General features: G+C 40.3%; 1 protein-coding gene across 1 annotated transcript in view; it reads left to right on the forward strand.

The window, feature by feature from the left end:
• LOC311055964 (uncharacterized protein) overlaps positions 1-8,652 on the forward strand; it is a gene marked incomplete at both ends in the record, with an annotated part of 31,867 nt that extends 23,215 nt beyond the window's left edge. Inside the window, 6 exons of the mRNA XM_084072266.1 lie at positions 1,778-1,905; positions 2,640-2,740; positions 2,877-2,989; positions 3,124-3,276; positions 7,211-7,343; positions 8,450-8,652. Of these exons, the coding sequence (XP_083928392.1) occupies positions 1,778-1,905; positions 2,640-2,740; positions 2,877-2,989; positions 3,124-3,276; positions 7,211-7,343; positions 8,450-8,652 (831 nt within the window). The remainder of the gene's footprint in view (positions 1-1,777; positions 1,906-2,639; positions 2,741-2,876; positions 2,990-3,123; positions 3,277-7,210; positions 7,344-8,449) is intronic.
• Between the last annotated feature and the right edge of the window lie 17,751 nt (positions 8,653-26,403).

The following is a 26,403-nucleotide window of genomic DNA, read 5'->3' on the forward strand; positions in this document are numbered from 1 at the left end:
GAAGTCTGTCTTGAAGGGATCCGATCGCCGTGGCCGATAGAGCAAGCTCTGAAGCTCAGATAAATGCCTCCTCTGACTGAAAGGAGCCTTGCCTTTAGGGAAGTGTGTCAATAGGATTTATCTGTTGATACGTCCTAACATTAATCGAGTGTTGATTCCAACTCGTTGGAATCTATAAGCGAATAATATAATAAAGCCCCTCCCTACCGGCGTCTATAAGGTTTATGAGTGCATTTATTTAATGTTGCATATGTTGCACTCTGACTGTACTCTTGCCTTGAAGACGGCCGTGTCTGCAGGGATATGGCTCTTGTCTGGAAGGGTATAACTATCTCTATTCTCTACGCTGCAAGGGTCTGTCTTCTGATGTGACAATTCTATAAAAAGCGCAAATGTGAAGCTAGACTTCTGGTCATTAAATTTGTGCAATTATAATGCTCAGAGGAGGTTGGCCCCCAGACGTGCGGCACGCAAGCCTACCGAACTACTGGTGCCCACGAACCAGCCCCCAACTATGGGTTAAATAGTACCACTGCCTAGTCTCGGAGGAGGTTGGCCCCCAGACGTGCGGCACGCAAGCCTACCGAACTACTGGTGCCCACGAACCAGCCCCCAACTATGGGTTAAATAGTACCACTGCCTCGTCTCGGAGGAGGTTGGCCCCCAGACGTGCGGCACGCAAGCCTACCGAACTACTGGTGCCCACGAACCAGCCCCCAACTATGGGTTAAATAGTACCACTGCCTCGTCTCGGAGGAGGTTGGCCCCCAGACGTGCGGCACGCAAGCTTACCGAACTACTGGTGCCCACGAACCAGCCCCCAACTATGGGTTAAATAGTACCACTGCCTCGTCTCGGAGGAGGTTGGCCCCCAGACGTGCGGCACGCAAGCCTACCGAACTACTGGTGCCCACGAACCAGCCCCCAACTATGGGTTAAATAGTACCACTGCCTCGTCTCGGAGGAGGTTGGCCCCCAGACGTGCGGCACGCAAGCTTACCGAACTACTGGTGCCCACGAACCAGCCCCCAACTATGGGTTAAATAGTACCACTGCCTCGTCTCGGAGGAGGTTGGCCCCCAGACGTGCGGCACGCAAGCTTACCGAACTACTGGTGCCCACGAACCAGCCCCCAACTATGGGTTAAATAGTACCACTGCCTAGTCTCGGAGGATGTTGGCCCCCAGACGTGCGGCACGCAAGCCTACCGAACTACTGGTGCCCCAGCTCCACTGGTTCCAGACCAGTCTGGAAGCTGTTCCTCTCCAAGGCCTCTGGGGTGTTGGATGCAGCTCTGGATCTTCTTGCCAACACGGTACAAAAACTAGATCTAACCAGACACTGAAATAAACTGAAACTAAACTGCTAAGTGTAATGGCAAAGATAGAATGACCAATCACTGAAACTAATTAAAATGAACAATGATGACTGAGTTAGTACATCTCAGACCTACACATAATTACAGTCTATGTTTATAATTAGTAATTATAAAATGCACCAATGCAAAATAAAAATAAAAAATCAATTATTTCTGGCCAGAAGCTGTTATTTGTCCACATAAAGTCCACCCAGGTTTGGAATGAAAGTTCTCTATTGTAGAGCGAAAAGCCCTGTCCACTATTCTTTACACCAAATGAGCTCACACGTAATGCACATTTAAATGAAATATTGACCCATGTAATCCTTCCCCTAGTCCATGACGATGACTGGTCCATCGGCGTCTGCGGTTCTGGATGTGATTGGAGAGCTGAGAGTGTCGATTCTGACGGATGAACAGTTGAGGGACAGTGATGTCATTGGGAAGTGGTTCTCTGGACGTTTGAGAGGGTTCCTGTCGTCTGCATCAGGAGAGTTTCTATACTGCCTCAGCAGCAGGAACCTCAGCTGTAACACATACCAGCAAGTGTAAGTATTGAGCTGGAGACTTCTTCCATCTGTATACCCTTTGACTGAATTTTCCCACCTGGGGCTATCATCTTTATGTGGATGTATTTCACATTTCATCTCCCATAATGGGGTGTTTGGGTGAAAAGCATAGTTAAGTCACAATGTTTTGAATTTCTTTTCTTTTTTCTCGTGAGTAAAAAGTCATATAGTGAAGTTGAATTGAGTCCAAAGTAATGGGTAGTGTGGAAGAGAGCTGAAGAAGCGATAGGTAGGGTGGAACTGATGGAGTCAGGGGTGATTTGTGAGAGAAGGGTTCCAGCTAGAGTAAGAGGGAAGATGTGTACGGCTTGGAAATGCTGGCACTGATGAAAAGACAGGAGGCGGAACTAGAGGTGGCAAAATTGAGGATGCCAATGATTACATTGGAGGATTAGCCCAGGTTAGAAGGTTTTGGGATAATGCAAGAGAGGCGAGGTTTGGATGTTTGTTTGGATATATACGGAGGAGGGATGAGAGGTATATTGGGAGAAGGATGCTGAAGATGGAGCTGCCAGGCAAGAGGAGAAGAGGTAGACCAAAGATGAATTTTATGAATGCGGAGGGAGACGACATGCAGGTGGCTAGAGTGACCAAGGAAGATGCCGAACAGAAGCAGATGGAAACAGATGATGTAGCGCACCCTGATGGGAATTGGCCGAAAAACTAAGAAGTGAAAACAAGTATTTTTCATTGTATTTTGATTTGATCCACAGATTGCAGGAGTTTAGCCATCAGTTCGACAACATGACCTCACATCAGCAGCAAGTGGTCCTGACGGAACTAATAATCCCTTTCCTGTCCCGACCACAGTCAGGTACTGACTAACTGAAATCTATCTATCTATTTTTACAATCTATTAAAATGTTATCTTTTTTACAGGAAAATATATTGACTGTATTTCCAGACACCTTTCAATGCCTTAATGTTTCATTCTGATCTGTCCCCTTCAGACCGAGGCTGTGTGTCCAACAGCAGTGTTTACTGGTTGGAGAACAACTTTGGTGCATTCTCAGGTCTTGTGTCTGTCAGTGAATTCCTGAATCTAAACCCAGGCTTCTCCCCTGTACGACTTTAAAGTTGTTACATTACATAACAATGATGAATTATTAACTCCAAGAGATAATTTAGAGATAATTTAAATATAAAATAAAGTCCAGTGGTGGTGATCAAGTTTTTCTTGACTTTCTTTCCATCTAGCTGGAGGCTGTAAGGCTCCTGTCTCCAAAGCAGAGTGCAGAACTTGTAGTGTTGCCTCTTCTTCCTGAGAAAGACGTTGTCATCCACGCAGTGTTTGACTATCTGACCGAATCTCCAAAGGAGAGAGGATTGGCTGAGTTTGTGTCCCACCTTGTTATGTTCTCTGGAAAGGTAAAAACTGTGAAGTAATGATAGTAATATAAACTGTAACTATGCACATTTGGTTTAAAATCACAAACTCTATTTGTCATTTTTCAGGGTGAAATTTCCTGCTTGTCGTACAAAATAATGTAAGTTATATATCAGTATATTTTGTTTTTTGAAGACCAAGTAGAAATCATTTAAATAATTATTTTTGGCCTATGTTAACCCCAACTTGTTGGGTCTCAGTTTCACCAGACTGGACCTGGCCATGTTTACTCTTCCACCGAGTGTAGCATCATCCATCACATACAACAAGCTGACTTTGCTTCATCAAATTCCACCAGGTGAGATCTTCGACTGTATCTACCTGAGTTAAAAGTGATCTATCACTATGCTGTTATGTGCACATGTTATTAGCAGTGGTTATGTTTTTCCCATTGCATTTCAAAAATCAACAAAACTTTTTCTGTCTATAGACTATTTCCATAGACTTTTCTGTGCACCTTCATTCTTCCTGGGGGATGATTTTGATTTTGATGACTCCGTTGCCTTTTCTCTAGCTTCATCAATAAGCTAAGAAATAAGTATTTCTCATTCTGTGTTTGATTCACCAGTTTGAAGGAGTTTAGCCATCAGTTTGACAACATGACCTCACAGCAGCAGCATTTGGGCCTGAAGGAACTAATCCTCCCTTTCCTCTCCCGACCACAGCCAGGTACTGACTAACTGCAATATCTCAATAGCAGTTTGGCTCTCATTTTCAAATGTATTTGCTAAATAAATATATTCCCATTCTATTCTCAATTAGAATGGGATATCTTCACTGGAAAATGTTTTGACTGGTATTTGCAGCCATTTTTCTGTTTGAATGCCTTAATACTTTGTTCTGATCTGTCCCCTCCAGACCGAGGCTGTGTGTCCAACAGCAGTGCTTACTGGCTGCAGAACAACTTTGGGCCATTCTCAGCCCTTGTGTCTGTCAGAGAATTCCTGAATCTCAACCCAGGCTTCTCCCCTGTAAGACTTCATCGCTGCCACATAAAAAAATATTTTCTTGACTGTCTTTCTGTCCAGCTGGAGGCTGTAAGGCTCCTGTCTCCAAAGCAGAGTGCAGAACTTGTGGTGTTGCCTCTTCCTGCTGAGAAAGACGTTGTCATCAATGCAGTGTTTGACTCCCTGACTGCATCTCCAACTGGATTGGCTGAGTTTGTGTCCCACCTTGTTATGTTCTCTGGAACGGTAAAAACATAAAGTAAAGATAATAGAAAATGTAACCATGCACATTAAGGTTTGAAATGACAACATATTTTTGCCAGTAAAGTAAAAGTATAGACAATTGGAAATACTCCAGTAAAGTAAAAGTACCTTCTAATTGTACTTAAGTACAGTACTTTAGTAAATGTACTTAGTTACTTTACACCACTGGATATTTCATACCAGTGTATTGAAGGATATTTCTTTCTCTTCCACAGGGAAGTCATGTGGCTCTGCTGGGGAAATCTCCAACGGTCAGTTTGTGTACACCGGATCAAAGTTTGGAGACTCTGCTACAGGTGTCTGTGATGAAGGGTAAGAACATTATAAATATATATAATAAGAACTAGGGCTGGGACTCGATTAAAAACATTTATCAAATTAATTAGAGGCTTTGTAATGAATTAATCACAATTAATCACATTTTAATCGCATATCAATATTTTACTTGAGAACAGGGAAAGGCAATTTTTTCATACGTCTTTTAAGTACATGTAAAAAAATAAAAGGCTTACAAATACTAAAAAGAAGGTAATTATAAAAGGTCATAATTATTGTGATGCTATATTAACACATTTTGCTGGGGACCCCCTGGAACCCCCCACTTTGAGAACCAACGGCTTATGGGCTATGATGGGATTGGTTCAATTTATTTTTTGTGATATTTAATTGCAATGATGGTTATTTTACTCTCTGGTGCCAGAGGCGAACTGCAGAGCCTATTTCCAAGAGCTGGCTGGTGCAGATTTCTCCGTCTTCTCCAGTGCTCTCAGTACAAACGTACTGCTCTGTTCAAAAATGCCAGGACTTGCCTGGTGAGTTGAGAGTAACCAGTAACCACCGGACCCACACAAATTAAACTATTACTGATAATGACAGTCAAATCCACTGACATTGGGTCTCAGGGAGAACATTGTACAGATGATCTTCAAACCTTCACATTATAACTAACATATAACAGTTATAAAGGACAATATAGATAGCTTACAATACAATTTCAATGCTGTGATACTAATAGTTATTATGCCATTATTTTCATGAATGAACCGAAACCTTTAACCACTTCATTGACCAGAGTCCCCCAGGGGTCTATATTAGGCCGCCTATTTTTTTCCCTGTACACAAAATCGATCTATGAGCTTGTAGATCTGCTATTTTCACAGATTTCATGTGCTTAAGTTTATTCGTATTTTTTCCCCCTTTTTTTTTCTGTCTTTGGGTATAACAACCACAACCTTGACAGAGGATAACATAACAGTTTTGGGTAACATGTGCTGTAAGATTGGTGCGGCCTATATAATACGAATTCTCACTCATCCATCCTGGAGAAACTAAAGAACTGCCCAAATATCAACACAAATCGAGCGGCTGCCATGGAAACCCTCCTGTTGTCAGGGACAACGACATACGGGTAAGCAACGACAAGCACAGTTCAGTTATTAGCAGTGGTGGAAAAAGTATTCAAACTTTTTACTTACAATAAGTAAAAGTATCAATACAGCAATGTAGAAACACTCTGTTACAAGTAAAAGTCCGGTAATCATAATTGACTTGAGTAAAAGTACAAAAGTATTGGCATCAAAATATACTTAAAGTACCAAAAGTAGTTCAAGTACTCATTATGCAGAATGTTTTTCAAGTCTATAAAATGCATAAAAATCTTTTGAAAATAGCAGATCTACAAGCTCACAATGCGTTGCATCGCGACACATTGTGAACTTGTTGATCAGCTATTTTCAAATAGGCGAAATGTATATAGGGCTGAAGTGGTTTTGTAATAATAATCAAAATCTACAAAGTAACTAGTGACTAAAGTTTTCAAATAATAATAATGATTTATTATTTATATTTGCCTCTGAGATGTAGTGGAGTAGAAGTAAAAGTACTGAAAATTGGAAATACTCCAGTAAAGTAAAAAATACCTCAGAATTGTACTTATTTACAGTACTTGAGTACATGCACTTAGTTAATTTACACCACTAATAATAAAATGCCCAAAATAGGGTCACCAGTCTGCCTGTGGGATTTAAAAATATTTAATAAGTGAAAAGTATCAACAAGAGCACACGACAAACAACTACATGGGATCCAATGGACAACAGGTTATTTTCCCCATTTGCTGAAAAGTAACCTCCGACAATTTGAACGTTGATGATGTTTTTTGTTTTTCAATGACAACTGAAATACCGTATTAAATGCTTTTGTGCACCCAGAGATCCTGCAACATGGAATAGAGACACTTTGAACAACCTGGGTATTCTGCCACTGCACTTATCATCGACCTTCTACGATAAGTTTAATAAAGTGAGTAATAGATTGCCTTGGCTCTGTTGAAGGGATAGTTCACCCACAAAAATACTTTGTTTCTATCGATTAGTCACCCCAAGCCAATAATATTACAAGCCAAAAATAATGTTAGTCATTCCTAAGCCAATAATTTGATGACCGGTAGGAGACACAAAGGAGACTCTTTGTGTCTCCTACCGGAACCGCTGCCGGTCATCAAATGCCACTCCTATGAATTCAAGTCTCCATGGGGTGACTAATCGATAGGAAAAAAATGTCATTTTGGGGGTGAACTATCCCTTTAACATCATTTACACTTTTCTGTTGCTTCGTGCATTTGGTCATGTCTGTCTGTTTGTCCATCACTTTTATCGAGAATGGCGTTTTCATTTTGCCCGAGCAGAAAACTAAGCGACAGTTCCTGAAGGCATTCCTTAAAGTCCTTAGGCGGGATGGAGTGAAGAGGTGGAAGAAGAGGAGAATGAAGAAAGCCATCAGGCATTCCATTAGGAACAGCAGGACAAAACGATCCACCAGTAAGTCTCAGCTCCTATTTCTGCCTGCTGTCATCTCTCAGTGGAGTCAGTGGTTCCCAAACGTTTTGGCTCGAGACCAAAAAGATAAATGTGATGTCTCCCTGGGAACATAGCTTATTTACAAACGCACAACGTTGTGCACTTGTAGATGTAGATACGCTATGTTCACTACTTCTTAAAAGTATTATACATTTATGGAATTTCTTAGATTGTTTTCTTTTATTTATGAAATTCCTTTGAAAGATGTTAGATTTTTCTTTTAATGTATGATTTTTCTTTCTTTTCACAATCTTTTGAAATATATATTTTTTTATTCATGTAGGAAATGAAAAATATATATATTTACTCGCGGCCCATGAAAATGCGTCCGCTCCTGACCCACTGTTGGGGAAACCCTTAGGGCGTTTCCGTGGGGTCCCTGGTCCCTGGACCCCACTTTGCGAACCACTGTCTTGGTGCATTTGTTTCCTTTGGTGACCTAACCTACTGTAGCCACTTTAAACCTGCCGTCCCTGTTTTGGGCTTGTCATCATAGGGGAGACATTTGTAAAAGAATTTCAAGAAACGATAAATAGCAAAAATAGCAGATCTGCAAGGTCACACGACCTGTATGAGCTTGTAGATCTGCTATTTTCGTAATTTTCTTTTTGTATAAAACCACGTATCCCATTAAACGCAGGAACGTGTCTGTGTAACCACTTAAACCATTCTTTTACTTTGGATATTCAAAAATAGCAGATATACAAGCTATGAGCTATTTTTGAAAAATCGTGAACATTTTAGCAAATCTTTGAATATACATATTTTTAAAGCATATTTTTTTTACTCAAATCTTTGCATCTGGGGGTCCCTGGAACAAAACATTTTCAGATGGGGGTCGGCAGCCAAATACATATCATTTTGGGGGTCCTTGACATGAAAAGGTTTGAGAACCACTGACATAGTAACATACGTTTTTCAGAAAACTGTTAGGATTTAGAAGACGTTTTGTAGAATCGGAACCTCAGGCCTTAATGGGTTAAGCCAAAGGCCTTGGGCAGGTGGTTAACAACACCCACAATGTGTGTAACAAGCTGTCCTTCCCTGCCTCTTCTGCTCTGTCACAGCGACTGAATGCACGGTGGGACAAATCACACAGGTGACGATCGGCGACGAGACCTTCCCCATCGACTACGACGACGAGACACAGTTCAACTCTTGCCTCAGCGCGACGACTGTGAAACACAACCTGGCCGCCATCTTGGACAAAGTGGACCAAGAGGAGTACGCCAGCATTGTTCTCACCAAGCTGCAAGAGGTGGGTCACTGAATATGAAGCAACATCCCCCCAAATGGACCAGTAAGGGTCCATGTTTTAGATTGTCTGAGTTCAATTAACCACTTTCAACCTGGCGTGCCTATTTTGGGCATGTCATTACAGGCGAAACTTAAAGGTAGGGTAAGTGATTTACTTTTGTTAAAATAAGTGTGAAATAGCTCTATATTCTGATAGTAATCATTGCTATAGAGTGTTTGTTCAGTAAAATGAGTCTCTATGTCTCTCCAGCTCTTTATTAAACAGAAAATGCATTTTCAGTACTCTCTCCTGATTGGCTTAAATGTTGTCACCTACCTGAAAATGTACATAATTCTGTTTACTAAAGAGCTGGAGAGACCCCTGTGACCGAACAAACACTCTGTAGCAATTATTACTATCAGAATATAGTACTTTAACGTTTTAACAAACAAAAAAAAAACATCACTTACCCTACCTTTAAAGATCTGCTAGATATTTTTGAAAATAGCACTAGCATATAAAACAAAATATATAATAAGGCTTAAGTGGTCAACAATTGGTATTTTCTTGTGCGCCTGGCTTATTTCATCCAATTAAATGATAACTTCATGAAGACATTTGGAAAGTCTGTTTCCAATGTATTTTGCATTGTATTCTTGGATGTGAGGCTGTTGTCCTTTTACCATAATATTTAATATTGTCTGACCACATTACCACCAAGATAAAAGTCTTGTAAATGTATTGCATGAATGAACAGGTATCGCAAATAAAGTGATTCCAGTTGCATTTCTGATCTGGTGTCCCGTCTAATATGTCACTATCCACAACGTCAGGCCTATGTCAGTGAGTCGTTCATCCCAGAAGATAAAGTCCAGGAGCTGGGGCCTGCGTCACGCAACGCCACTACTGATGACATCAGCATGTGGAACTTCACACAGATTGACACACTGTGTTCTTTAATGGACTCTTCAGATGGGGAGTGGGATTCAGCTCTGGTAAGTATACAAATGATCTTTGATTGATTGATGGTGTTATTGACAAAAATACATGGGGGCGGCAGTGGCTCAGGAGGTAGAGCGTCTGTCTGTCTGTCTGTCTGTCTGTTTGTCTGTCTGGCTGGCTGGCTGGCTGGCTGGCAGGCAGTGTAATCAGTGTAAAAGTGAGAAAACATAATGCGTTGTGATTATATTTACACGTTTTTGCATGTGTGTTCGTAAATGTGTGCAGCGCAGTGGTGGAAAAAGTACTCAAATTCTTTACTTAAGTAAAAGTAACAGTACTGCAATATAAAAATACTCTGTTACAAGTAAAAGTCCAGAATTCAAAATGTACTTGAGTAAAAGTACAAAAGTATTGGCATCAAAATGTACTTAAAGTACCAAAAGTAAAAGTACAAAAATTTTGAAAATAGCAGATCTACAAGCTCACAACGCGTCGCATCGCGAAGTTCATGTGTAAAGAGTTTTGTGCAAAGTACTCAAAAATCCCAGGAGGAGATAGATTTTAACTATTGCAGTTTTATGAAAATGATTCATCTGCCCCTAACACATACATGCAGACTCACAGAACTGTACTTAAGTACAATTTTGAGGTATGTTGGGGCCAACAAGGCCGTGGCCCGGTCTGTAAAGCCTGCTTGCCCCTGTGTAGGGGCAAGATCCGCCAGGGGAAAAAAACAAAAAATCAACATAACAACATTAGCAGCCCCTCACCCTATTCTGTTGTAGCCAACCACAGCAAGTCGCCTTTGTTTTCAAAGGAGGCTCATTTGCAATCGGGGAATAGAGGGTATGCGCATGCTTAAAGTGAATGGCACATGGAGTGGCAAAGCGAGTGGCAAAGCAACATGCAAAGTGAGTTTAATGCAATCAGATATGACTTTTCTGTTTGGATGCATGGGCTGTCAAGGCCAGAAAGTATTTTTTTGACACTCAGTAGGTATTCCTGCATAACTTCCAGGTTTGATAAAACCTGTGATCAGTGTTGCCATGTCTGCTTATTATAAGTGACTTTAGGCTTGTTTGTTTGCAAAGTGGCTTATAAATAGTGGTGGTTGTCGTTTTCTGGGCTTGTTTCTAAACTGTAGTTGCTTATTTGGGCTTCCTTTCTAAATGTTATTTAAACCAGTGGTTCTCAAACATTTTCATATCAAAGACCCCCAAATTAATATTAATATGTATTTGACCACGGGCCCCCATCTGATAGCAGTATTTGATATCCCTTTGAGATTTATTTTAAAATGGCAGACTTTTATTAATGTATAACTTGTCACTTTAGAATTAAAACAATGAGCAGATAGTCTGTCTACAGACTTAACACTATATTGTAAATAAGTCAAGAAGCAAGTCAAGACGCTGGTATGGAACTCCTGGTTTACTAGGATGGGGTTCAATTCCCTGCGGTGTCTGCTGATTGCAGGTTGCTGTAGTCTGTTACGTTCCTTATGAAACTACTGTATCAAACTGCCATAACAAACTACCGTATCAAACTACCATCAGGTACTACCAGGAACGGCGTACCTGACGATCCTGGAACTACCAGTTCCAGGAATTAGTCATGTCCAGAGTTTCGGTAGTGACCCAATGGTGAAAAAAATAAATTTGAATGTTAGGGACCAAAAAAGTCACTACAAAGTACTACCAATCAACTCTAAATTGCCTGAAACGTACTCCTAACAGGTTTTTGCGGGGACGATTTTGGCCTCCACACTTAGTGATTATTTCGGATTTACATGTCAGCCATCTGTTAGCTCAATGGGTTGAGACGCAGTATTCATGATCCAGAGGCCATGAGTTCAAATCCCATTGATGTCTTTCTTATGATTCTTTCCTTTGCAGACTGGCTTCCAGAAGATCAACTGAAAACTACCAGGAAGGCTATATTTGTCATCCAACTGTTAGCTCAATGGGTTGAGACGCAGTATACATGATCCAGAGGCCATGAGTTCAAATCCCATTGATGTCTTTCCTATGATTCTTTCCTTTGCAGACTGGCTTCCAGAAGATCAACTGAAAACTACCAGGAAGGCTGTACTTGTCAGCCATCTGTTAGCTCAATGGGTTGAGACGCAGTATACATGATCCAGAGGCCATGAGTTCAAATCCCACTGGTGTCTTTACTGTGATGCTTTCCTTTGCAGACTAACTTCTAGAAAAACAAGTTAAAACCACCAGAAAACCTGTAACTCTCAGCCAACAGCGCATAGCTCGACTGGTAGAGCGTCTGTCCAATAACATGACTTGACTTGAGTGGGTTCGATTCCCACTCGAGTCAAGTGTCCCCGGTAACTTGAGGCAACGGATAAAATGACTGATATTCTTAGTGATGCTTCCTTTTGCAGACTAACTTCTAGAAAAACAAGTTATTCTACGGATATCAGTCAATTTATGCGTTGTCCCAAGTTACCGGGGACACTTGACTCGAGTGGGAATCGAACCCACTCAAGTCAAGTCAAGTCATGTTATTGGACAGACGCTCTACCAGTCGAGCTATGCTGTTGGCTGAGAGTTACAGGTTTCCTGGTGGTTTTAACTTGTTTTCTAGAAGTTAGTCTGCAAAGGGAAGCATCACTAAGGATATCAGTCAATTTATCCGTTGCCCCAAGATACCGGGGACACTTGACTCGAGTGGGAATCGAACCCACTCAAGTCAAGTCAAGTCATGTTATTGGACAGACGCTCTACCAGTCGAGCTATGCTGTTGGCTGAGAGTTACAGGTTTTCTGGTGGTTTTAACTTGTTTTTCTAGAAGTTAGTCTGCAAAGGGAAGCATCACTAAGGATATCAGTCAATTTATCCGTTGCCCCAAGTTACCGGGGACACTTGTCTCGAGTGGGAATCGAACCCACTCAAGTCAAGTCAAGTCTTTGGACAGACGCTCTACCAGATGAGCTATGCTGTTGGCTGAGAGTTACAGGTTTCCTGGTGGTTTTAACTTGTTTTTCTAGAAGTTAGTCTGCAAAAGGAAGCATCACTAAGGATATCAGTCAATTTATCCGTTGCCCCAAGTTACCGGGGACACTTGACTCGAGTGGGAATCGAACCCACTCAAGTCAAGTCAAGTCAAGTCAAGTCATGTTATTGGACAGACGCTCTACCAGTTGAGCTATGCTGTTGGCTGAGAGTTACAGGATTTCTGGTGGTTTTAACTTGTTTTTCTAGAAGTTAGTCTGCAAAGGGAAGCATCACAGTAAAGACACCAGTGGGATTTGAACTCATGGCCTCTGGATCATGTATACTGCGTCTCAACCCATTGAGTTAACAGATGGCTGACAAGTACAGCCTTCCTGGTAGTTTGCAGTTGATCTTCTGGAAGCCAGTCTGCAAAGGAAAGAATTATAGGAAAGACATCAATGGGATTTGAACTCATGGCCTCTGGATCATGAATACTGCGTCTCAACACATTGAGCTAACAGATGGCTGACAAGTACAGCCTTCCTGGTTGTTTTCAGTTGATCTTCTGGAAGCCAGTCTGCAAAGGAAAGAATCATAGGAAAGACATCAATGGGATTTGAACTCATGGCCTCTGGATCATGAATACTGCGTCTCAACCCATTGAGCTAACAGATGGCTGACAAGTACAGCCTTCCTGGTACTTTTCAGTTGATCTTCTGGAAGCCAGTCTGCAAAGGAAAGAATCATAGGAAAGACATCAATGGGATTTGAACTCATGGCCTCTGGATCATGTATACTGCGTCTCAACCCATTGAGCTAACAGTTGGACGACAAATATAGCCTTCCTGGTAGTTTTCAGTTGATCTTCTGGAAGCCAGTCTGCAAAGGAAAGAATCATAGGAAAGACATCAATGGGATTTGAACTCATGGCCTCTGGATCATGAATACTGCGTCTCAACCCATTGAGCTAACAGATGGCTGACAAGTACAGCCTTCCTGGTACTTTTCAGTTGATCTTCTGGAAGCCAGTCTGCAAAGGAAAGAATCATAGGAAAGACATCAATGGGATTTGAACTCATGGCCTCTGGATCATGTATACTGCGTCTCAACCCATTGAGCTAACAGTTGGACGACAAATATAGCCTTCCTGGTAGTTTTCAGTTGATCTTCTGGAAGCCAGTCTGCAAAGGAAAGAATCATAGGAAAGACATCAATGGGATTTGAACTCATGGCCTCTGGATCATGAATACTGCGTCTCAACCCATTGAGCTAACAGATGGCTGACAAGTACAGCCTTCCTGGTACTTTTCAGTTGATCTTCTGGAAGCCAGTCTGCAAAGGAAAGAATCATAGGAAAGACATCAATGGGATTTGAACTCATGGCCTCTGGATCATGTATACTGCGTCTCAACCCATTGAGCTAACAGTTGGACGACAAATATAGCCTTCCTGGTAGTTTTCAGTTGATCTTCTGGAAGCCAGTCTGCAAAGGAAAGAATCATAGGAAAGACATCAATGGGATTTGAACTCATGGCCTCTGGATCATGAATACTGCGTCTCAACCCATTGAGCTAACAGATGGCTGACAAGTACAGCCTTCCTGGTTCTTTGACTTGAACAACAAACAAGACAAATAACTTTAAAAAAATGTGTTACAGCATAAATATAAATCTTTTTCATGGGGGGCCCTGACACTACATCTTTTCACATTGGGGTCCACTGCCCAAATACATGTCAATTTGGGGGGTTGACAACAAAACGTTTCAGAACTGCAGATTCCAAGGAAACAGCTGTAGGTGAATGGATAGAGTCACTGACTAGTGAGCCGCAGGTAACAGGTTCAAGCCTCAGCTACAGCAGGATGTCAAATCAAATAGGTATTATTAGGAGTGAAATGGTTGTGTTTCTTCACCCCAACTGCACATGACATCAGTTTACATGTACGTTATTTTCAGTCATGAAGACAAACCGCACAGACGTTCACTGTACTTTAGTACATTTTGTAAACTTATGACTCTGAGTAGAGTATAGCCTGACTTAAACAAACAAATAACAACTTAGTATAGTCAGATTATTTTTTACACAACTTACATTTTGTAATCAAACTACCGAAACGAAAGTTGGTCACCACCGAAACGAAAGTTGAATCCGAAATAATCACTAAGTGTGGAGGCCAAAATCGTCCCCCCAAAAACCTGTTAGGAGTACTAGTGGAGGTGTTAGGACCCAAAAATATGCCGTTGACTTCAAGTCATGATACAAAGGTCCCCTTTGGTATGGAAGTACCTTAGGGCCATAGGAAAACATGTATCCAAAGAGACGAGTTAAAAAAAAATGGCCGCCACCATTTACAGCAATACAGCAAAAACAATATCTTTGCTTCTGTTAAAGCTATAACAATAATATTGGTGTCAAAGTGTACATTTTTGGGGTCAAGTAATCCAATTCAATAGGTTTCAAGGCAAAAAAAAATAATCTTTTTCTCAATGCCATGAAAACAGGGCTAAAATATGCTAATTTAATTGGAAAATGTTGTTTTAACAGGGTAACTTTCCATTTTTCCCCACTCTAAAACCTTAATTTAGTTTCCCCTTTGGCATGGAAGTACCTTAGGACCATAGGAAAACATTTATCCAAAGAGACGAGTTAGATCACCCTTCATTTCTGAAATATACACGTTTTAAAAAATGGCCGCCACCATTTACAGCAATACAGCAGAACCAATATCTTTGCTTCTGTTAAAGCTATAATAATATTATTGGTGTCAAAGTGTACATTTTTGGGGTCAAATAATCCAATTCAATAGGTTTCCAGGCAAAAAACCCAATCATTTTCTTATTGCCATTGAAAACAGGGGTAAAATATGCACATTTTATTAGAAAAATACGTAAATAACGGGTAACTTTCCATTTATTTCCCCTCTAAAACTTTAATTTAGTTTTCCCTTTGGCATGGAAGTACCTTAGGGGAATAGGAAATAAATTATCCAAAGACACAAACTAGATAAGACGTCATTTCTAAAGTATTTGTGTTTTAAAAAATGGCCGCCACCATTTACAGCAATACAGCATAGCCCATATCTTTGCTTCTGTTAGGGCTATGATGATAATATTGGTGTCAAAGTGTACATTTCTGGAGCCAAGGAATACAATTACATAGGTTCCAAGACTAAAAAACCCAATAGTTTTCTCATTACCCTCACAATGGGGGTAAAATATGCACATTTCATCAACAAAATAAGTGACATTAAAATGTTCCCCCTATTAAAAAAACTTTAAGAAGTACAACCTCTTATGCACATGCCATATATGCTTTATGTGTGTCTGTCCAATCTAGGAACCCAGTCAAAAAAAGGAAAAAAGAGCACCCTCTGCTATTTCTTTCCTTAAGATTTGACTCTGGGGGGGACCTCCCAATAGAATGTGGAAAACAGGATGGTGGCCATTAGGTCCGCCCTCAGCCCTCCACTTCCGGTCTATGTGTCTTTGTTTACATTCCTAACATTCCTAACTATACACGTTGTATCAGGAGCTCCCGACAGATTCAGCTGCAGAGCTCTGAATCTGTCTTGAGAGATTAGTGTCTGTCTGACTGTAAGTGTATATGTCTGACTGCTATCACCTGAGAGTTACACCTGTTGCTGCCACAAAACATAAATTCTGCACAAGGGACTGCGACAATTTGATTAAATCAGAGGTGACAGAAAATCTGAGACACTTTGAGGTTCAATTTGAGGTTTGTATTACTTTCTCATTTAATACAGAATGTTTTTTATGTTAACTGTGCCATTATTGGACAGAGTCGACAGAGCAAGAAGAAGACATGAAGAGTCTGTGAGCCCAGTAAAAACACAGTGCATGAATGGTGGTGGCAAGTTCACTGCACAGGCTATACTCTCATGCTCATCATCATCCTCATGTGAATAAACCACACCGTGTTTCTTCTGTGGTGAAGTTGGCAACAGAAAGGAACTAAGGACGGCTTCCACCCTGGGATTGGATCGAAAAGTGAAATAATGTGCTCAGGTGCTGGGTGACAAGTGTCTGTTAGCTAAACAAGCTGCTGGTGACATGGTAGCTATGGAGGCAGTGCATCATCGTGCATGCCTGACTAGGCTCTATAGAAAAGCAGAAACCGCCGTTGTGACACGACAGAAAATAAGGCAACACAGGTCATCAGAGCACATGTCCTCAATGAATTGTTTGAGTCAATCAATTATTATTAAATGTAACACCACGCGCCTTCGAGAGGATATTGACATCAGATCTGTGCGACTAGATCGTGGCTGGTCCCTGTTATGTTGTTTGATGATGACCTGAAAGCTGTTGTTGGCATGAAAAGCAACACATTTACTGATGTCTCCATCATCTTCAGAGCAGCTAAAATCCTCCGGGAAGAATATCTTCCGATGAAACAATAATTTACAGGTTCCTTCACAGCCTCCTGATTCAATCCCTCCCCTGCTGCAATTGTTCCTAAAGATGCTTCTGGATGGATAAGGTATTGACCAGCCAGCCCCTGAACCAGAGAAGTGCCAGGTTGCTACATCAATTGGGCAGCAAATCATTTACAACTCTGTGAAATGCAGATCCAAGAAATGTCCGTAGTGTTAGTTGTCACATAAGAGAAAGGGAACCACAGCTTCACTGTATCTGGCAATGAATCTGCACCTGCATACTGGCAGTAAACACCAGGTGGATACCATGCATAAGCAAGGTATGGTGTATCATGTGATCGCTTGAAAACATTGAGTACAGTGATCAATCAGTGGGAGCAGATTGGTGTGGTGGTCCCACCTCAGGCAGTTAAGGGTGTCTTCACTAATGGTGGTTTTGACAACATTGACCTCAACCCATCGTCAACAACAGCAAAATCAGCCCTCCACGGGACATGCATAAGCATTCAGCAGCACTTCCCGTCAGATGACCAACAAACAGCCAATCTCACTAACATCCTAGTTCCAGCTAAGATGGGGAAGAAGCATGTACAATCCTTTCCAGCTTTCTACACAACAATGGATCTGGATGTTTCACTCCAAACTCATGTTCCTGCCCTTAATACAAACAGTCATCCTCAGCCAGCCTCTTGTCCTCTCAGCAACATACTTGAAGAAGGCTGCCAGTGGTTGGAGAGAGTCACCGACACCTTGTGGGGAAAGACAACCTTGAGGATGAAGAATGGATCTCATGGGGTGCATATTATGCAAGCATTGCAGAGCCTTGTTCAGCCCCCCCATCCAGATCATACATACTGTTCACAGAGTCTCCTACCAGTCCCACTATGGCTTGGCTTGGCATGCAATGAATGTCCTCCTTCAAGCAATCAACTACCTAAATCCAGGTCAGACACCAGTCATGTTAGCTGATCAACCTCTATTCACACTTGCCAAAAAAAGATGCTCTGGAGTGTGTCTGGAGACTGGCTGGATGAATGGCAGTGGATGGACTACAGCTCTCACCAATAGTGGTAATTCAACTAGTGGCAAAGCTCAGTCTTTCATTGGTGTTGACCACATCTGCAGAACCTGGTACATGCATCAGGTGTCTGTAGCTGCTCTGTACTTGTGATGAAGGCTTATGAGCGATATTTGGAAAAGGCTGTAAATGATGAGTCGAGCCCCCTCTTCCTTTTGCCCTTTGATGAATGGCTTCAATTTAAATTATTTCAAGGGACTTGCCAGAACTGGTTATTTGCAAGTGCAAGACTCAAATTACCACAACAACCCCATTGTCATGGTAGTAAGAAAATTATTGGGGATTTGTTTTGCCTTGAAACCTAATTAATTGGATTCCTTGACCCTAAAAATGTTTACCATTATAGCTTTAACAGAAGTAAATATGGGTTCTGCTGTATCACTTCAAATGGTGGTGGCCATTTTTAAAAACGCATATATTTCAGAAATGAAGAGTGATCTTATTTGTCTCTTTGGATCATTTCTTTCTTTGTGCTCTAAGGTACTTCTATACCAAAGGGAAAAGTAAATCAAAGTTTTAGAGGAGGGGGGGTAAGTTACCCTGTTAAAACGTATTCTTCAAATGAAATTTACATATTTTACCCCCCGCTGTCATGGCAATTAGTAAAGCATTGGGTATTTTACATTGAAACCTATTTAATTGAATTCCTCAACCCCAAAAATGTACAATTTGACACCAATATTATTACTATAGCTCTAACAGAAGCAAAGATATGGGGTCTGATATAATAGTGGTTAATTGTCGTCAGCCTTTTTTTTAAAACGCCTATCTAAAGAAAATGAAGGGTGATCAAACTTGTCTCTTTGGATATTTTTTTTCCTATGGCCCTATGGTACGTCCATGACAAAGGGAAAAGTAAATACAAGTTTTAGAGGGGGTGGGGTTAAGTTACCCTGTTAAAACGTATTTTTTTTAATGAAGTTTGCATATTTTACCCCCCGCTGTCATGGCAATTAATGAAGTATTCGTTTTTTTGCATTGAAACCTATTTAATTGAATTCCTTGACCCCAAAAATGTACACTTTGACACCAATATTATTATTATAGCTCTAACAGAAGCAAAGATATGGGGTCTGGTGTAATAGTGGTTAATTGTCGGCGGCCATTTTTAAAAACGCCTATGAAAAAAAAAAAGAAGGGTGATCTAACTCGTCTCTTTGGATAATTCTTTTTCTATGGCCCTAAGGTACTTCCATACCAAAGGGGACCTTTGTATCATGACTTGAAGTCAAATGTTGCTTAGCACCTCCACTATACGTTTCAGGCAATTTAGAGTTGATTGGTAGTACTTTGTAGTGACTTTTTTGGTCCCTAACACCACAAATGGTTTACATACTCTTTACGAATGTCTTACGCATCATTTGCTTAACATGAATGATAATTCTAGTAATTGTTTGGTGTCTGCATTCATGAAAGCCAGGTAGTTTGCAACAGGTAAGGAGAAAGTCCACATTAACAGACAGTCATAAATGATGAACTGTCTTCACTTTACTGTAGGGCACATAATAACATGTACAAAGGATTTATAGATATTTTAGGAATATTTTACAAAGCATGTTAAACATGAACAAACACATTAACAGACAGTTGTAAATGATGAACTGTCTTCACTTTACTATAGGGCACATAATAACATGTACTAAGGATTTATAGATACTTTAGGAATGTTTAAAAAGGCATATGTTAAACATGAACAAGCTACCAATGGCTTGTATATATTATGTAACATCAGTTACAAATGATTTAATAATCATTTACAGATGTATTATACATGGCTTATTCATGAATAGTTACTAATACCTTTATAGATGATTTGTAACCGTAGTTATAAAGGTTTTAGTAATCATTTACGAATGTCAATAAACAGGTTGTTAATGATTTGTTAATAGTCTACAAACTGCTTATAATCGTTTATAAATGCTTTAGAATGGGTCGTTACAAATAATTTAATAATCTTTTACAGATGTATATAAATGGCTTATTCATGAATAGTTCACTACTTACTAATACTTTACAAATGATTTGTAACTGTAGTTATAAAGGTTTTAGTAATCATTTACGAATGTCAACAAACAGGTTGTTAATGATTTGTTAATAATTTACAAACTACTTATAAACGTTTATAAATGCTTTATAACGGGTCATTATTGTAAAGTGCTACCGATGAGTGTTAGGGACCAAAAAAAAAGTCACTACCAATCAACTTTAAATTGCCTGAAACGTACTCCTAACAGGTTTTTGGGGGAACAATTTTTTTTTCCGTTTCGGTAGTGACACCATTGTGTCACTACCGAAACGGAAAATAAATTACAAAGTCCAGAGCTCGATGAATGTTAGGGACCAAAAAAAAAGTCACTACCAATCAACTTTAAATTGCCTGAAACGTGCTCCTAACAGGTTTTTGGGGGAACTTTTTTTTTTCTTCTTTCGTCACTCGTCACTTTTCGTCACTACCGAAACGGGGAAAAAAAATCACAAAAAAATCACTAGCAATCAGCTTTAAATTGCCTGAAACGTGCTCCTAACAGGTTTTTGGGGGAACTTTTTTTTTTCTTCTTTCGTCACTCGTCACTAGTCGTCACTACCGAAACGGGGAAAAAAAATCACAAAAAAATCACTAGCAATCAGCTTTAAATTGCCTGAAACGTGCTCCTAACAGGTTTTTGGGGGAACCATTTTTTTCTGTTTTCGTCACTCGTCACTACCGAAACGAAAAAAAAAAAATCACAAAAAAATCACTACCAATCAGCTTTAAATTGCCTGAAACGTGCTCCTAACAGGTTTTTGGGGGAACCATTTTTTTTCTGTTTTCGTCACTCGTCACTTTTCGTCACTACCGAAACGGAAAAAAAAAATCACTACCAATCAGCTTTAAATTGCCTGAAACGTGCTCCTAACAGGTATTTGGGGGAACATTTTTTTTCTGTTTTCGTCACTCGTCACTTTTCGTCACTACCGAAACGGGAAAAAAAATTCACAAAAAAATCACTACCAATCAGCTTTAAATTGCCTGAAACGTGCTTCTAACAGGTTTTTGGGGGAACAATTTTTTTTCTGTTTTCGTCACTCGTCACTTTTCGTCACTACCGAAACGGGAAAAAAAATTCACAAAAAAATCACTACCAATCAGCTTTAAATTGCCTGAAACGTGCTCCTAACAGGTTTTTGGGGGATTTTTTTTTTTTCTGTTTTCGTCACTCGTCACTAGTCGTCACTACCGAAACGGAAAAAAAAAATCACAAAAAAATCACTAGCAATCAGCTTTAAATTGCCTGAAACGTGCTCCTAACAGGTTTTTGGGTGAACAATTTTTTTTTCGTTTCGGTAGTGTCACTACCGAAACGGGAAAAAAATTACCAAGTCCAGAGCTCGCTGAATGTTAGGGACCAAAAAAAAAGTCACTACCAATCAACTTTAAATTGCCTGAAACGTACTCCTAACAGGTTTTTGGGGCAACATTTTTTTTTTCGTTTCGGTAGTGTCACTACCGAAACGGAATAAAAATGACTAAGTCCAGAGCTCGATGAATGTTAGGGACCAAAAAAAAAATCACTACCAATCAACTTTAAATTGCCTGAAACGTACTCCTAACAGGTTTTTGGGGGATTTTTTTTTTTTCTGTTTTCGTCACTCGTCACTAGTCGTCACTACCGAAACGGAAAAAAAAAATCACAAAAAAATCACTAGCAATCAGCTTTAAATTGCCTGAAACGTGCTCCTAACAGGTTTTTGGGGGAACAATTTTTTTTCTGTTTTCGTCACTCGTCACTTTTCGTCACTACCGAAACGGGAAAAAAATTCACAAAAAAATCACTACCATTCAGCTTTAAATTGCCTGAAACGTGCTCCTAACAGGTTTTTGGGTGAACAATTTTTTTTTCGTTTCGGTAGTGTCACTACCGAAACGGGAAAAAAAATCACAAAAAAATCACTACCATTCAGCTTTAAATTGCCTGAAACGTGCTCCTAACAGGTTTTTGGGTGAACAATTTTTTTTTCGTTTCGGTAGTGTCACTACCGAAACGGGAAAAAAATTACCAAGTCCAGAGCTCGATGAATGTTAGGGACCAAAAAAAAAGTCACTACCAATCAACTTTAAATTGCCTGAAACGTACTCCTTACAGGTTTTTGGGGCAACATTTTTTTTTTCGTTTCGGTAGTGTCACTACCGAAACGGAAAAAAAATGACTAAGTCCAGAGCTCGATGAATGTTAGGGACCAAAAAAAAAATCACTACCAATCAACTTTAAATTGCCTGAAACGTACTCCTAACAGGTTTTTGGGGGAATTTTTTTTTTTCTGTTTTCGTCACTCGTCACTAGTCGTCACTACCGAAACGGAAAAAAAAAATCACAAAAAAATCACTAGCAATCAGCTTTAAATTGCCTGAAACGTGCTCCTAACAGGTTTTTGGGGGAACAATTTTTTTTCTGTTTTCGTCACTCGTCACTTTTCGTCACTACCGAAACGGGAAAAAAATTCACAAAAAAATCACTACCATTCAGCTTTAAATTGCCTGAAACGTGCTCCTAACAGGTTTTTGGGTGAACAATTTTTTTTTCGTTTCGGTAGTGTCACTACCGAAACGGGAAAAAAATTACCAAGTCCAGAGCTCGATGAATGTTAGGGACCAAAAAAAAAGTCACTACCAATCAACTTTAAATTGCCTGAAACGTACTCCTAACAGGTTTTTGGGGGAACATTTTTTTTTTCGTTTCGGTAGTGTCACTACCGAAACGGAAAAAAAATTACCAAGTCCAGAGCTCGATGAATGTTAGGGACCAAAAAAAAAGTCACAAAAAAGTCACTACCAATCAACTTTAAATTGCCTGAAACGTACTCCTAACAGGTTTTTGGGGGAACATTTTTTTTTTCGTTTCGGTAGTGTCACTACCGAAACGGAAGAAAAATGACTAAGTCCAGAGCTCAATGAATGTTAGGGACCCAAAAAAAAAGTCACAAAAAAGTCACTACCAATCAACTTTAAATTGCCTGAAACGTACTCCTAACAGGTTTTTGGGGCAACATTTTTTTTTTCGTTTCGGTAGTGTCACTACCGAAACGGAAAAAAAATGACTAAGTCCAGAGCTCGATGAATGTTAGGGACCAAAAAAAAATCACTACCAATCAACTTTAAATTGCCTGAAACGTACTCCTAACAGGTTTTTGGGGGAATTTTTTTTTTTTCGTTTCGGTAGTGACACCATTGTGTCACTACCTAAACGGAAAAAAAATTACTAAGTCCAGAGCTCGATGAATGTTAGGGACCCAAAAAAAAGTCACAAAAACGTCACTTCCAATCAACTTTAAATTGCCTGAAACGTACTCCTAACAGGTTTTTGGGGGAACATTTTTTTTTTCGTTTCGGTAGTGTCACTACCGAAACGGAAAAAAAATGACTAAGTCCAGAGCTCGATGAATGTTAGGGACCAAAACAAAAATCACTACCAATCAACTTTAAATTGCCTGAAACGTACTCCTAACAGGTTTTTGGGGGAACATTTTTTTTTTCGTTTCGGTAGTGTCACTACCGAAACGGAAAAAAAATTACCAAGTCCAGAGCTCGATGAATGTTAGGGACCAAAAAAAAAGTCACAAAAAAGTCACTACCAATCAACTTTAAATTGCCTGAAACGTACTCCTAACAGGTTTTTGGGGGAACATTTTTTTTTTCGTTTCGGTAGTGTCACTACCGAAACGGAAGAAAAATGACTAAGTCCAGAGCTCAATGAATGTTAGGGACCAAAAAAAAAGTCACAAAAAAGTCACTACCAATCAACTTTAAATTGCCTGAAACGTACTCCTAACACGTTTTTGGGGCAACATTTTTTTTTTCGTTTCGGTAGTGTCACTACCGAAACGGAAAAAAAATGACTAAGTCCAGAGCTCGATGAATGTTAGGGACCAAAAAAAAAATCACTACCAATCAACTTTAAATTGCCTGAAACGTACTCCTAACAGGTTTTTGGGGGATTTTTTTTTTTTTCGTTTCGGTAGTGACACCATTGTGTCACTACCTAAACGGAAAAAAAATTACTAAGTCCAGAGCTCGATGAATGTTAGGGACCCAAAAAAAAGTCACAAAAACGTCACTTCCAATCAACTTTAAATTGCCTGAAACGTACTCCTAACAGGTTTTTGGGGGAACATTTTTTTTTTCGTTTCGGTAGTGTCACTACCGAAACGGAAGAAAAATGACTAAGTCCAGAGCTCGATGAATGTTAGGGACCAAAAAAAAAATCACTACCAATCAACTTTAAATTGCCTGAAACGTACTCCTAACAGGTTTTTGGGGGAACAATTTTTTTTTCGTTTCGGTAGTGACACCATTGTGTCACTACCGAAACGGAAAAAAGTCCAGAGCTCGATGAATGTTCGGTAAAAAGAAAATCGTTTCGGTAAAAAGAAAATTTACTAGGTCCAGAGCTCGATGAATGTTAGGGACGAAAAAAAAAGTCACTACAAAGTACTACCATTCAACTCTAAATTGCCTGAAACATACTCCTAACAGGTTTTTGGGGGGACAATTTACCGAAACTTTCGTTTCGGTAAAAAGAAAATTGTTTCGGTAAAAAGAAAATGTACTCCTAACAGGTTTTTGGGGGGACGATTTTGGCCTCCACACTTAGTGATTTTTTCGGATTTAACTTTCGTTTCGGTAGTGACCAACTTTCGTTTCGGTAGTGACCAACTTTCGTTTCGGTAAATGGTGAAAAAATAGAAACGCTAGTTTTAACATTTCGGTGCTTTTTGAAATTGCATCTATTCCCTTCCTTTTTCTCAAAATGTCTCTCCTTTTCCCTTCTCTTTTTTCTTCTCCCCACTCCTTCCTCCATCCTTACAGTCCAATGTTCGCTTAATACCAGCTTCAGGTTCACTTGGACAGTGTCCTAACTCAGGAAGCCATCAAGCTGTCAGTAATTCAAAGCAGTGTTCTGAACTAGTGAGCCAGTGTTCTTTAGGATGTTACTCTCCAAAACAAACTTCAGAGGAAAGCGCAGATGGTCCTAGGCCGGTGTTGAACCCTCAATGACAACATCTTAACCCAGGGAGCCACCAAGCTCTCTGTGATTTCACATAGTTTCTATTCTACTTTAACTTTTTCTTTGGGTTGTTAGTCTTCAAAAGGGTCTTGGGATCATGTAAAAGCGTCTTAACAGTGTTTGCTGTTCCATCACTGGTGTCTTTAGAGCTTTTAAGTGTCATCATGGATGTTAGTCGGGTAAAATAGAAGGGAAACCATCTGAAATCATAGTGAGCCTGTTAGCTCACTGTAGAAAGTACTGTAGGTCTCTATGCGATCCAGGGGTCGTGGGTGCAAACCGCAGTTTAGTAGTATCATAGTTTAGTAGTTTCATAGTATCATAGTTCAGTCAGTATCATAGTAGCATAGTTTAGTCAGTATCATAATACCACAACATTGTACTTAAGTAAATGTACTTAGTTACTCTCCGCCACTGATAAGGCACCGGCAAAAATAGGGCCCACAGTCTCCGGCCTTTCGGGCCGCCCGGCCTGGCGGAGACAATGACAAATAACAAAAACTGCAATAACCTTGCTTTACCGAGGGGAACCTGGCATGGATAGTCATCCCTGGCACACACACACTCACGTCCCCGCTGCTTTGCCGTGAGCATCTCCTGCCATGTTTCTGTTTGAAGCTATACCTCAACCTAAATGAAGGAATGCAGTTCACATGGAGTTTAAATGCACTACAAATCCCACGCTGCCTTTAATCAGCATCAAAGACACACACAGCATCCAAAGAACATCCAGTCTGAGCGCATGATCTGATCTCCTGCCGTAAATAATCATCTCGATCATAAGACAAGATATAGAGGGGTGTGTGTGTGTGTGTGTGTGTGTGTGTGTGTGTGTGTGTGTGTGTGTTACACTATACCAGGGGTCTTCAACGTTTTCAGGCCAAGGACCCCCGAGCTGACAGAGAGATGAAACTTCTTTTTTTTACGTGGTCTGCTCTTTTTCCCCCTCTACACCTATACCTCGTTGCCAAGAATAGCCGATCTACAAGCTCACAACGCCTCGCAGCGCGGGGCGTTGTGAGCTTGTAGATCTGCTGTTTTTGGTAAAAAGTTCTCCTCAGAAAAGGGATGCTAAGGTTCAAGTGGTTAAGGAAAAAACAAATCATATCACACAAAGATTTGGCAGACCCCCTGTAGTAACTCTGAGGACCCCCTAGGGGTCCCGGACCCCCTGTTGAAGACCCCTGCACTATACGATGTAGTAATGTCCCCACAAGTATAGTAGATTATGATAAATAATCTAGAGTATGTTGTTTTTCTGACGTGGCAGGAACACTCTTCCAGAAAAAGAAGAGAAAGACATTAGGATAAACCAAGAAGATAGGGGCACGGTGGCACAGTCGGTAGCACTGTCGCCTCACAGCTAGAAGGTCC

Source organism: Gymnoscopelus microlampas (genome assembly GCF_963454915.1).
Source record: "Gymnoscopelus microlampas genome assembly, chromosome: 2".
Taxonomy (NCBI): Eukaryota; Metazoa; Chordata; class Actinopteri; order Myctophiformes; family Myctophidae; genus Gymnoscopelus; species Gymnoscopelus microlampas.